Source organism: Condylura cristata, unplaced genomic scaffold (assembly GCF_000260355.1).
Source record: "Condylura cristata isolate star-nosed mole 26May11 unplaced genomic scaffold, ConCri1.0 scaffold00030, whole genome shotgun sequence".
In the NCBI taxonomy this organism is placed as follows: domain Eukaryota; kingdom Metazoa; phylum Chordata; class Mammalia; order Eulipotyphla; family Talpidae; genus Condylura; species Condylura cristata.
Window position 1 is genome coordinate 26,195,977 of NW_004567131.1, and position 13,918 is coordinate 26,209,894.

Genomic DNA, 13,918 nt, shown 5'->3' on the forward strand with positions numbered 1-13,918 from the left:
TGCAAAATTCCCTTGTCTTAATGCCCGACACCCTACCTCTAGTTTGAATTTGAACATGCTGGTTTTGCCTATTTTTGAACTTTGTATGAACAGAATGAGACTTTGGAACCTAGATTGTTTTTCTCAACATGTCTGTGAGATTCATAGAGTTGATTAGTTGCAGTTTATTTGTTTTCATTGTGCTTCAGTAGTCTTAATGAACCTATTCTACTCTGGTGGTCAATGAGGTGTCTCCAGGTTAGGACTCTTATGGAATAGTGCTGTTTACATACAATTATGCTCAAGGATACACACAGCATAGAACTTTTTATATCCTTCAGTTTTAACATTTTTGCATTACACTGTAATCATTGTATTACACATCTTTTTAACACAATAAACTGGGGTGTTTTGTAACCTCAGTATCAATTACATCACATGAAGCACAGTAGAAGATTAAGAAATGTTTGTAAAGGAAAGAGCATGTGAAGGAACCCTTTCTTAGTTTTTTTTTATTGCTTATTTCTTTGTTTCTTAAAACAAAATATTTTACTTCCCTACCGTCATCAGTAAAAATGAGTCTACTCTTAAGACATGCCTAGAAATAATGATCAAGAATGCTTTATTTATATGGTAATGCTTTGCAACAGATACAAATATTGAATCAGTATTTTGTACACCTGAAGTCAATATACATCAATTATGTATCCTTTTTAAAAGTGTTTCATATTAGTCACTGTACTGAAAGTACTGAAAAACATTAACTAATGTTCCATGAAATATATTTTAGGTAGAATTACAGGTTCCCATAGTTGGAGGGCACCTTGCAAACTGATTCAATCTATCAGAATTATCTTACTTCTCACAGGCATTACCACCTCTAAACCAGCACAAGTATAAAAAGGAGTAATTTCCTTTCTCCAATGCTATTCTCTTTGATTAGAAACCCATAGTTTCAACAAACAGAAACAGAAATCACTTGCAAGCAATTCTTATACACCATTATCTAAAGATCAGCAAACCATAAACTTTCATACTATACTAGCTAACTAAACAGTTGTCAAAATGAAGTCTTATATTAGAAATAGACATCCAAACCTTTTATAAATATTTATGATGGAGTAGATTAAGAAGAGGAAGAAAAGAGGAAGCAAAAAAAGATTTAAAACAAAAAACAAAAAATGAGTAGAGAAATGAGTATATGAAATACACAAAGTCGTTAGAAAAGCTGTTAATCTCTTAATTAATTGAAGTTTAACATACACACACAAAAAGAAATCTTACGCAGCTCAGTAGTTTTACAAAATGAACACATTCATGTAACAAGCACCTCACTGACGAGAAACCAAGTTTTCCAGGGCGATTTAGTTTCCTGGAAAAAGTCCAAGATTATTTCCTAATCTCTGGAACCTTGAGTAATTCAGTTAATGAGTTTCAATTTCCTAATTCGTTAACACCCTATAGTTTTGTGGGTTTTTTTTTTCGTTGTTGGTTTTAAAGAATGTGTCATATGCATGGCAAATACCAGGTACTCAGTAAATGACAGTCTTTGTCACCTGTATCTCTCTGCTTTCACATACATGATCTTAAAAAGCATCAGGAACAAGAAATTAGACTCCAGTTCTGCGATTCAAACCCAGTCACACCAAGAAGCCCCCGAAAGACAGCACAAAGTGATCCTTTTGCTGGAAGCCGATGTGGCATCTTTGAACTCGCAAGCGCGACGCTGCCATGGACGCCGCATCTCAGAGCCGCACTGAAAAACCGAACCGGAATAGGCGGGAGGAAGACCCGCCGCCGGAGGGAGGTGTCCGGAAGCGCCGCAGGGGAGGGACTACATTTCCCACAAGTCCGCGGGGCAGGGCGAGGGGCGGGCGTCGGTGACATTACCGGACAGGCCTTGCCAGGCAATACCAAGGTAAATGCCGGCACTGCGGCTCCAAGGGAAGAATAACTTGTAGTCCTCGCCTAGATTTGTACTACTGACCCGCCCTGGCCTCTCCCGAACTGACAAAAGCGACCTGGAGACTTTGGGATTTCCGGGTCACAGGACCCCACCCTCACAATCCCAATCAGTCCCCCCGCGAAGGGCCTAGGGTCGCCTCTCAGATGCTTGAGGACGCAGGGCATTGTGTAGAAAGGTGAAGTCCAGGGTGCCCCCCTCTAGGGTAGATGACTTTGGCTTTTTACCCCCCTTCCCCACGCCTGGTCGCTGTTCCATCTGGCTGGACCTGGACCAAACTCGGCTCCCTACTGCTCGCTGTCAGGGGTGGTGCTAGGGAAGGTGCGCTCGCTCTCTCCTCCGGCCCTGCCTCGTAGCGGGCGACCTTGCGCTCTCTTAATTGTTGCGCCGATGTCCTTGGCTCTGGACGGTACAGCCATCGAAGACCTGCGGGCCTGCTAAGCATCTCTCTCCAACATCCCTAGTCCTTTTATCTACCTGTGGGATGGTGTAAAGATTGCTTCGAGAGAGGCTAAGTAACTCGCTCTAGGTTACAGAATTTAAATGGCACCGAGGGTGAGCACCGCGCCTGTCCAGATCCAAAGTCCGCTGTTCGTGACTCCTTTCCGTACCCCTCGCCGCTCCCCGCCCCAACCTAAGGGCAGGCGCCGGAACCTCAAAGGCTTCTTATTTCCTTGGCCAGCGGCTCGGACGCGCGGGCTTCGGGCCCAGGCGCAGAATCCAACCCCACGTGCCCGGCGAGGTCCGCCTGCCCCGTTACCTCCGCGCGGACGCTTCTGTCTCGCCAGTTCAAAAGGCGAGCCCCGAGTCCTCCACCGACCCATTTCACTTCTCTTCCTTCCCTTGCTTCTCCGGCCCCCTCAGGGGACCGACGGCCAGTGCGCGTCCACGCAGTGGCCGGAGGGCGGTGGGTGGAGTTTGCCGCACGGCGGTGGCAGCGGCAGCGAGTGGGTCCTCCGGTGGCTCTGGGGCGGGGCTGTGGGGAGGGCACCGACTGACCTACTGACCCCGCGGTGATGGGGGGTGTGGCCGCTCGGTTGGGGTCCTGCGGGTGGGAGAGCGGCGCGACGACCACCGGTGGCCGGAGCCCCTCCACCTTCTGGTAGAGATGCTCTTCCTTACGGTGAGTTTTTTTCAGTAGTCGCTGGCCAGCTTCTCGACCTTGGTCACGCCCCGGGGAGGAGGAAGCAGCCGGGCCACCTCTTCTGGGTGGCCTGGATAGGGCAGAGCAGCGGGGAACTGACCATCTGTGCTTCTGGGCCTCCTCCCTTTGGGCATGTTGATCCGCGACTGCGCTCCATTTTCCAGTTCCATGCAGGCTCCTGGGAAAGCTGGTGCTGCTGTTGCCTGATTCCAGCCGACAGACCTTGGGACCTGGGCGGGCGCTGGCGACTGGAGATGGCAGACACAAGATCCGTGCATGAAACCAGGTTTGAGGCAGCGGTGAAGGTGATCCAGAGTTTGCCGAAAAATGGTACGGGCGTGCACTTGGGACCCCGCTATAGATGCCTCGTGCTGAGGCTTGTAGCCACAGTTTCTGAATCTTGTCCCCTTTAACCTTCTTTCTGGTTCTAGTCTTGCTTATTTAACCTACTTATTTTCTTCCTTTAAAAGGAATTTAATTGAAGGGGAAGTGTCAAATGTGACTCAATTACCTGTGATCTTTCAAGTCGGAGACATACTATCCAAGTTTTAAGTTGTTTTTATTGTTGAAAACAAAAGTGTTGTCGCTTAATGACTGCGGTTTTGTGTATGTTAAAAATAAGTGTGGAATGGAAGTGCTTGGTGCCGCATACTCAATCTACTTGAGCCTTTGGAAAACTTTGATACGAATTGAAGAACTGCTTGGACAATATTCATTTGTAAAACAATTTATTTTTATAAGTATAATTTATATTTACTACTTTGGTGGCTATTCTGTTGTGTGCTGTTGTATTCTAGTGTGCTTTTTCTAGTCTCACTGGAACTTATTGCAGCTTCAGAAAGGAGTAATTCGAGTTTTTGTTCATTTGCATTTAATGTGTCATCTCACAACTTAAGATACTTAACTTCTGTTTTTAGCAGTTTAACTCTGATGTGCCTAGGTACGGTCTTCTTTCTGTTTTACCTGCTAGAGGTTTGCAGCTTTTTGAATTTTTAATTCTGTGGAGTTGACCAGTATTTAATGCCATTCTTCAGTTTTTTTCTGTAGAGAAGTTTGGAGAGGAGGGCTTTACTCACTTCCTGTCCTTTTGCAGTCTGAATTATTTTTCACTATGAGCGTGTACTTTTATAATGAAGTTTTCAAATATTGACCCATCATGTAAAACTAACTGAATACAACATTAGCTTATTGCAGTAGCATTTAATATCACGTTCTATATTTCATGTTCTATATTTCTTTAATCACAATTTGTCTAAGTAATGAATTTTCAGTGTCATTCAATAAAAATTCATTAAGTGGATTCCAACAGTTTTGAAAACAAATATACACAAAATAGTGTTCCTTTTCAGTCTTAAACACATTGAATTGGAGAAGGATGTATAGGAGATTAAAAGATAAGAGTGAATGAATAAAATGCAAATAAGTAATATGGGAACTTTGGTATTGATTTTAAAAAATATCCAATTAGGGAGTTTATAGGAAGACATGATTCTAAGAGTTTTATATTAAGTTGTACCTTCATTCTTTCTCCTGAACCTCACATCTCTAACTGGTAAAGCTGAATTTGAAAGATAATCTGGCCAACTATCTTTGTTCATATAATATATAACTTATTGAGAATCCCGTGTAGGTGTAAATAGAGTTTGAAATTACTTAACATTTAAGAAAGTATCATTAATCAAAACAGCTTGACAGATGACACCTGTTCCAGACAATGCTTATATACTGCTAGCTCCTGAAACTAAAGTCATATGAGCTGAAAAGCATTTTTATAATTAATTATTAAGTTTTAAAACTAAAGTCATATTAACTGGAAATTACTTTTATAGTTAATAACCATTTATAATTATATTCACATATTTTATTATAAATATTCTTAAATATTCTTAATATTTATAATAATTTTAAAGAAGTTATTTGGCCTACCCCAGAGTACTTTGTAAAGAGTAAGATCTTGGACCCTCCCTGGTGGCATAATGGGCTAAAGCACAACACTTTGAAGCTCTCACAGCCACTACAACACAAATTCGATCCCCAGCCACGGGGGTTACCCATATGGCATGGCAGACTTCTCCTGTCCAGCCCACTGCTCTGCTCAGCAGTGTATTTCAGTCAATCTGTGCCTGTTCTAATCCCCAATCTGTCTCTGGTGAACCCTTTCGCCCCCCACGCCTCTGACCTGTCCCCTAGTTCTGTATGTATAAATAAATCTTAAAAAAGAAAAAAGTAAGATGGTATAATTTTTTGTTCTTTGTTGCTTAATCTTTGAGACCTAATATAATACTGAATCCTGTAGTTTGTAGTATGTTTGGTATGCCCTTGGCCTTTGAAATTAAAAGAGCTTTTTGTAATGTTTTAAAATGAGTAATAGAATTTAATTCCCAAAGGACTTCATATATCTTTTTTAGAATTATCTTCAGAAAAGCTAACCCGTAGATGTATGTTTTATTTCTGTAGGCACTATTTTCATTGTTATACCTGTAGGCGTTGATTTTTTTTTTTTAAAGATTTATGTATGCTTTCAAAATTGGGGTAAAGGCTCAGAACTGGGGTAAAGGCCAGAGGTGCAGGGGCGGTGAGAGCATTCACCAGAGACAGAGCAGGGAGCAGAACAGGCAGATCTACGAAGTATATATACACTATTGAGGGGAACATCAGGCAAGACGGGAGAGGTCTGCTGCACCATGTGGATCACCTCTCTGGCCAAGGATCTAACTTGCACTGAAGTGGCTGCAGCTAGCTTCATATTGCTGTGTTTGGACATGTTGAGCCTCCAGGGAGGGCCAGACATTGATTTCTAATGAAAGAGAAGAGCTTAAAGAAACAACACAAAATGACACAGAACAGGGCCTAGTGGGGCAAGGAGTTAAGCCTAAGCAATATCAAGCTTTCCCACAGCCACTGCAGCATTCAATCCCCGATCAAGGAGCAGACACACATGGCCTGTTTATTTTGGTTCCCCTACAGCATGTTTGCTAATTATTTGCTTTTATTTTTGAACCATTACATACTGTTTTCTTCAAATATTCATTTATTTATTTATGCATGCAAGAATTGGGGTGCTTGCCAGAGGTGGTGGTGGAAGATGGTGGTGGTGGTGAGAGGATTCATCAGTGACAGAGTTGGGAGCAGAACAGGCAGATTAACTGAAATACACTGCTAAAGGGAGCAGTTGGGCTGGTCAGGAGAGTTCTACCACGCTATGTGGGTCACCTCCCTCACTGGGAATCTTATGCTGCAGTGCCTTCAGAGAGCTTTGCAGTGCTGTGTTTTAACCCATTGCACCACCAGGGAGGGCCCTGAACCATTATATACTGTTATTAAAATATAAAATCATAGGATTTAAAAAATAGCAACATTCATAGTTTTTATTCTTAAGATTAGAAATAAATAATTATTTGAACTATTAATGAAATTTTTAAAAATCACAGTTAGTGTATTATATACCCTTAGATGATGAATTGTATTTTTCAAGTCATCCTTTTTTAATGTATGTTTCCAATAGGTTCATTCCAGCCAACGAATGAAATGATGCTCAAGTTCTATAGTTTCTATAAGCAGGCAACAGAAGGACCCTGTAAACTTTCAAGGCCTGGATTTTGGGATCCTATTGGAAGATATAAATGGTAATTTTATACAGAAAACAATGAAAGAAAGTTTATTTTAATGACATAATTACATTGCTATTATTTATGTGGTTATGTGTTATTCTGTGCATGAAGTGTTCTAAGTACTAAATATAATTTATCCTCTGTGTGCCTTTAATGTAAGTTCACACAAATAGGGAAATCTTGGGGAACAGAGAGGAAGATGATAAAACTAAAAAGGGTAAGTACGATAAAAAAAAATTTAGTATTTTCCTTTTGTGGTATTTTTTTCTTTTTTTTTTTAATGTGAAGAACAACTCGCAAACCAAGTTAAAGTCTCCTCCTCTGCCTCTTTATAATGGCTCTTGCTTGTCAAGTGATATTGTTTGCTTTGAGACTAAGGTAATATGTAACTAGGAACATTGCTCAGATGCAGCTGTATTAACTTTTTAGCAAGCATTCACTCTTGTCCCACTGTAGTTGAATAGAAATTTTATTTTTAATATGCTTAAAAGAATCAGAGTATCTAGGGATATACCTTTGAAATTTTTATAATTGACTAACATTTGGAGTCATTGAAGACTTCACAAATATCTAACCAATGTCAATTTTATAGAGTATGCTAATTAGTGGGGCTGGTGATAAGAACCACAGTATTTTGACGTATACATTTTGTCATCAGAATTGAATGTGCTTTAAACTCCTTTGGAGATTTCTTAATACTGTACTTTTCTCTGAGATCTTTATGAAGTCTTAAACCAGTAGCTTAAGAATAAATGGCACTGTGCTATTTAACCTGTTTTAAGAAAAATTATTTACCTTATGAGTTCCCCCCAGAATTCACCTTTGGTAAAGTTAAAATGCTTCCAGAAAAATGTATAAAAAGAGAAGCGTTAAATACTATTAGATTTGCCAGTTTTGTCACTATAGTATTTCCCTTCAAGCCATTGCATAATGTCAATTTAAGTAGAACTATTGTAAATTAACAACTCTGCAACATCAACTATAAATTTTATTCTGAACAATGGAGAATCAGGTGTCTTTTTATGGTTAATTTTACACTTTCATTTCTAGGGATGCTTGGAGTTCATTGGGTGATATGACCAAAGAGGAAGCCATGATTGCATATGTTGAAGAAATGAAAAAGGTAGGGAATGTAATTCACAGTAGAAAATAAAAATATTCAGAGCAGCTCTACTCTAATGTTCCATCATGTGTAATTAGCTGCATTATTTTAAGAAACAGGCAAGTTGTAATATTTTAGAATATAAAATCTAGATTATTGAGTTTATTAAGTCTTTTTTTTTTTAAGATTCATGTATTTATGCATACAAGAACTGGGGTATAGGCCAGAGGTGGGGGGAGCAGTGAGAGGATTCACCAGAGACAAGGTGGGGAGCAGAACAGGTGGATTGACTGAAATAACACTGCAGAGGGGAGCAACAGATAAGAGAGGAGGTTAGCTCCCTTACCTGGGTTTATACTCAGGTCATTATGGTGGTAGTAAAGACTTAATCTCTAGGCCAGTAGGGAAATTTTTTTAAACATTGATGCTCCTTAATCAGGAGTATGGGAAGTATCTGGGCTGCTTTGATATTTTTTAGTTTTGAGAACTATTTAATGAGATTGCCTTGTTATAATAGTGTTCTTCTACGCATTTTGACTCACAAATTGATGTGTTCATATCAATGGACTTTTTAGTACAAACACCTTCTTGTGGATGCAAAGATTCTACAGGAGCAGAATAAGATAAGGATGTTTTTCTTCCTCTGGTAACTACTAAGAAGGACATTCCTTATTAACACGCTCTTTTTAGCCTATTCAAAGTATTATTTAGAAGAGCATGGTTTAAAGAAATGAATAGTTTTTAAAGATAACCTTAGTTCCTTTTTTTCCCCCAAAGATTTGTTTATTTATGCATATAGAACTGGGGTACATGCCAGAGGTGCAGGGCAGTGAGAGGATTCACCAAAGACAGAGTGGGGAGCAGAACAGGCCAGAACAGGCAGATTGACCAAATACACTGCTGAGGGGAGCAGAGGGTGAGACAGGGAGGCGTGTTGCGCCATGTGGGTTGAACTCCCACTGAAGCGGCTGCAGCTAATCTTGGCAGTGCTGTGTTTTAACCGGTTGTGCCACTCAGGAGGGCCCAACCTTAGTTCCTTTCTATAAAAGATATTTTTATGTTGGAGATGGATCAGAAGTTGTGAAATTGGGGTCTGTTTGATTATCTCAAGTAAATTATCTTTGAACATGAAGAAAATCTGGCTGAAGGAGTAGTTTTGTTGGCAGTAGGTTTGGCTGTGTTAATCTCGGGTAATGTTTATTGAACAGATTCAGACTAGTTTTTTTGGTGTTTGTTTTAGTTTATCTTAATTTCTTCTACATGGCTCAAAGTTTTGCCCTTTGCTACAATTTTTACTTAGTGTACTTTATCTGTAATAAAGGGCAGAGTTTAGTTCTCTTGGCTGACTATATCAATAACATAAAAACAAAGGAGTCTTTCAAAAGCAGAGGGAAAAAGAGAATAAAGCCTTTTTGGTCTGACAGCAATTCTTTTTTCTGTATCTTAAGTATTATTTTTAGAACACATTTTTATAATGTGAAGTTGAATCGACACCTTAAGTAAAATTTACCAATTTTTCCCCATCCAATTTCATTCATAATGTAGTCAGAGTTTAAAATGGGAAGCGAGGTAAAATAATGGGTGTAAATTTTTTTCCCAAAAAAGAATAAAACTCTACTGGTGCCTTTTAGCAGTCTTTAAATATCTCCACTGTACTTAAAGAGTTCTGTAGATACTCCTCTACTTAAAAGAATATACCTATTTTCATTTAGACTTTGATATGCCCATTTTGTACATTAAATGTAATAAAATACATAAACATTTAGAGATAAATCTAAAAAATCAAGATATCCATAGATTGAAATTTTGATTAGTCTTTTAATTTTTTTTTTAAGGTTTAGCTTTGTGTACATCAGTAGATAAAATTGTATACTTCTAAATAATCATATGGGGTAATACAATATACCCCAAATTTAATTACTGAATTTAGGACTTTTTCTACTTGCAATGATTTTCTAAATGAACTAGTTATAAAATTATAGTACACAGGGCCCTTCCTGGTGGTGCAGCAGGTTAAAGTCCAGCACTATGAAGCTGCAGCATGAGTTCAGTCCCCAGCCAGGGAGGTGACCTACATGGGGCAGCAGACTTCTGACCCACACACTATCCCCTCAGCAGTGCAGCAGTGTACTTCATCAATCTGCCTGTTCTGTTCCCCACTCTGCTCTGTCTCTTGTGAATCCTCTCACCTTTCACACCTCTGGCCTGTACCCCAGTTCTTATATAAAAAATAAATAAATCTTTAAAAAAAAAAAAAAAGTAGTAAGACCAATGTATTCAACTTTGGCTGCACATTAGAATCACCACAGGATCTTGTAAGTTGCTCCAGTATTAATTATTGTCCAGAATGATTATTTCAGGATTTCTAAACAAATGAGATCATTGCTGTAATGGAGGGAAGACTAGAATAGGGGCTATGAAGAATATTACCGCTGATGAGGGTCTTGTTCATGACTATAAGACCAGGACATTGGCTTTCTCAGGTACTAAAGATTAATTTTTTTTTTTAGTTATTTAATTTTTCTTTGTTTGAAGGTTGATAAAGGCTTATTTCATGATAACCATCTTTTCAGAAGCTGATGGAAAAACCAGAATGTAAATTTCTTAACTTAGTGTGCATAATAATATAATTTTCTAGTCATTAGCATACTCAGGGTTATATATAGGACACTCCTCAAAATGTCAGAGGCCCTTGGCAAACTAGGTGATTAAATGCTAAGCTTATCTACTGAAGAGAGAGTAGAGCCCTGGGGTTTAGATAGCTTTAAGCAATATATTCAATTTGGTTTCCTGTTTCCGCACTCAAAATGCCCAGTGAAGCCACAGAAACTGTCCTTGCTACTGAGCAAGAGTTCCTGCCACCTCAAACTAAAACATAATCTGCAACAGAATCTACCTGAACCTGAGATGATCAGGGCCAGAGCCTGTGTGGAACAGGATTGCATACAGGCAACCACACAAGCCCAGGTGATACAGCAGCTGAAATTGGTGAAGAAACAGTCAGTGAAGCAAATCAGAGCCAGAGCGAGAAGAATAGAAGGCCATGTCCAAACTGTGCCTTGATCAGGTCTTTACAGGGATTACTAGTCACTGTCCAGAAATCTAAGAATACCCTCTTTGTCATCACAACACTAGATATCAACAAGAGCCCAGCTTCAGCTATTTACTTTGTTTGGGGGGGAGTAAAAATGGAGGATTTATTTCAGCAAAGATAGAAAGTAGCTACTGAGAAATTTAAAAGTCAAGGTAAAACTACAACATTCAAGTAAACACAGATTCCATCTGTGCTAGAGGAGGGTGAAGAGAAAGGTTGATGAAATAGGGGTGGAAGGTAAGTATATATTGATAGAATGGTCATATCATCAGCATATGGGTGGAACTAGAGGATATGCTAAATGAAATAAATTAGAAACACCAGTGATGTCTTTCATGTAGACTATAAAGAAACAAAGCAAAGGAACAGACAAAACTAAACCAAAATAAACCCTAGAAATATGATTGCAGAATCAAGAGCCTAGAGGGGCAAGGTGGCCCAGTGGTTCATGGTGGTGGGTTTTGGGTGCTTCAGTGTTGTGTTGTGTTATAATATACATCTGAAGCTCACCAGATATTTCTTTTAAAACGTTCTTCATTTGGATAAGTTACAACTCAGTTGAATTAACATATTCTTTAAATAAAATCTCGGGGTATTTATTAGTTACTTATTAAACGTCAGTAGGCTGATATTGGTTTCTGTTGGTTTGTCTGTGGGGTCTTTATCTCTGCCTATACTGTATATATGTGAAGAGGTGTGAATCTGTTTCCCTTGATCTTATGCAGGGTTATAAGCTAATGTTAACTTCAGTAAAAATGTTACAGAAAAAAGTAAATGTTAAATTTGATAATTCTGATTTCACCCATAATTATGAAGGTATCTGAAAGTGTTCCCATTTCCTACTTTTGTGCCCTTTTATAAACTACCTTAGTACCAGAGAACAGATGTCAAAATTTTGTTTTAACCTCACAATTTTCTATTTTATTTAATATTAGTTTTATGCATGTTTTACTATTTGTATATTTTTTTTTTAAGATTTATTTATTTATGCATACAAGAACCAGGGTACAGGCCAGAGGTATAAAGGGTGAGAGAATTCACAAGAGACAGAGTCGGGAATAGGACAGTTGGATTGACTGAAACACACTGCTGAGGGGAGCAGTGCAGATGTGACAGGAGAGGTCTATCACACCATGTGGGTCACCTCCCTGGCCGGGGACTGAACTTGTACTGCAGTGGTTGCAGATAGCTTCACAGTGGTATACTTTAACCCATTGTGTCGCCAGGCAGGGCCCCTATTTGTATGTGTTTTTATATGAAGCTTACATAAAATAATCTTCAAGATGAGAACAACTTAATATTGAAGCTTTTCTAAGGGAGTATACATCCTAAGTATGTAGTTAATGTGCACATTAGGACCAATAAATTAATTTCAGATCTCAAGATTATTGATTAATACATTAGAATTTTTTTTAAGATTTATTTATTTATACATACAGAGCTGGGGTATAGGCCAGAGGTGCAGGGATGGTGAGAGGATTCACCAGAGACAGAGTGGGGAGCAGAACAGGCCCACTAACGAAGTACAATGCTGAGGGGAGCAGCAGGCGGGTCAAGAGAGGTCTGCCGAGCCATCTGGGTCAGCTCTGGGATGAGAATTGAACTCATGCTGAAGTGGCTTTAGCTTCTTAGTGCTGTGCTTTAACCTGCTGCGCCACCAGGGAGGGCTAATACATTAGAATTATTAAATTATTTGATTAGCACTGATGAGATTAACAGATTGTGTTATTTGTATTACAGATACTTGAAACTATGCCTATGACTGAGAAAGTAGAAGAATTGCTACATGTAATAGGTCCATTTTATGAAATTGTAGAGGACAAAAAGAGTGGCAGAAGTTCTGATTTAACTTCAGGTTGGCATATTTTACTTAGTTTTCATTTTAGCAGCTAATACATATTAAAGTTTACATGTCTAATTTTTGTTTTTACTTTCACATGCCAGTCCGATTGGAGAAAATATCTAAATACCTAGAAGGTAGGAAAAATGAAACCCATATAAAAATATTGTTTAAAATGTTCATGCCAAAAGAATTCAGCACAAATTCATATAACTTATAAACTTTTTTATTATTTATTTTTATTTATTTATGCATACAAGAGCTAGGGTGTAGGGCAGAGATGCGGGGGCGGAGGTGGTGGTGAAAGAATTCACCAGAGAGATTGGGAAGCCAAACAGGCAGGTTTATTGAAACACACTGCTGAAGGGTGCAGAGGGCAAAGAAAGAAATCTGCTGTGCCATGTGGGTTAGATCTCTGGCCGGGAGTTGAGCTCAGGTCATAGAGCTCATAGCACTGACACTTGATTAACCTCTAGGCCACTTGGGAGTCCCATCTCTAGAGTTTTCATTTCACTCAGACACTGCTTGAAGTCCCAAAATATAAACCCTTAAGTTTTAACCCTTAAGTTATTAAAACATGATAGATGGCTCACCTAGTATAAACAAAATTGTAGCAGAATTCACGGTTTTATTTTGATGGATTATTTTCGGTTTTACTTTGAGTTAGCGATCTTGTGACTAAAATGATTTTCTAGCTAATTTGTTTAAAAATACTGTATTGCTAAAAAATGCCAACCACCATCTGAGCTGTGAACCAGGCAACCTTTTTGCTAGTGAAGGTGCCGCGGACCAGCGCAGCAGGAGCAGGAGACAAGTTTCAGGGGTTGCAATTCTGGCGCAGGGTGGACAAGGATGAGGCTGAGTGACAGACACAACTTCTAGGAGTGCATATCTGAATGTAATTTATTTTTAAGAGTGCAGAGCATTTATACAATTTTTCTTGGCAAGCAAATATAGGGGTACAATGATTCTTTCAATAGAAGCGTGACAGATAATACATTTTTTTAATTGTTTCTGAGATGTCGTCAGGGGCCCAAAACCAACCTGGGACCCTGAGAAACCATTGTGTATTCAAGGTTCAGTGGTGCTAAACAAATGCCCTACCTATCACTTTTGCCTTGCTAATCCTTTTAATTGCTCTCTCTATTCTTTTTACAAGCCACCTGGTATACAGGAGTTAATAGA

The 13,918-nt window shown here is 39.2% G+C and overlaps 1 protein-coding gene across 5 annotated transcripts in view; it reads left to right on the forward strand.

The window, feature by feature from the left end:
• The window catches only part of ACBD5 (acyl-CoA binding domain containing 5), a 32,739-nt gene continuing 18,821 nt past the window's right edge, over positions 1-13,918 (forward strand). The window contains exons 1-6 of one of the 5 annotated variants that reach the window (XM_012731285.1): positions 1-2,497; positions 3,251-3,416; positions 6,592-6,712; positions 7,748-7,820; positions 12,634-12,748; positions 12,838-12,870. In XM_012731285.1, the coding sequence (XP_012586739.1) occupies positions 2,486-2,497; positions 3,251-3,416; positions 6,592-6,712; positions 7,748-7,820; positions 12,634-12,748; positions 12,838-12,870 (520 nt within the window). In that variant the 5' untranslated portion in view covers positions 1-2,485. Of the gene's footprint in view, positions 2,498-2,965; positions 3,066-3,250; positions 3,417-6,591; positions 6,713-7,747; positions 7,821-12,633; positions 12,749-12,837; positions 12,871-13,918 lie in introns of those variants that run through there. The other 4 variants (XM_012731287.1, XM_012731288.1, XM_012731284.1 and 1 more) reach the window with 4 other exon arrangements.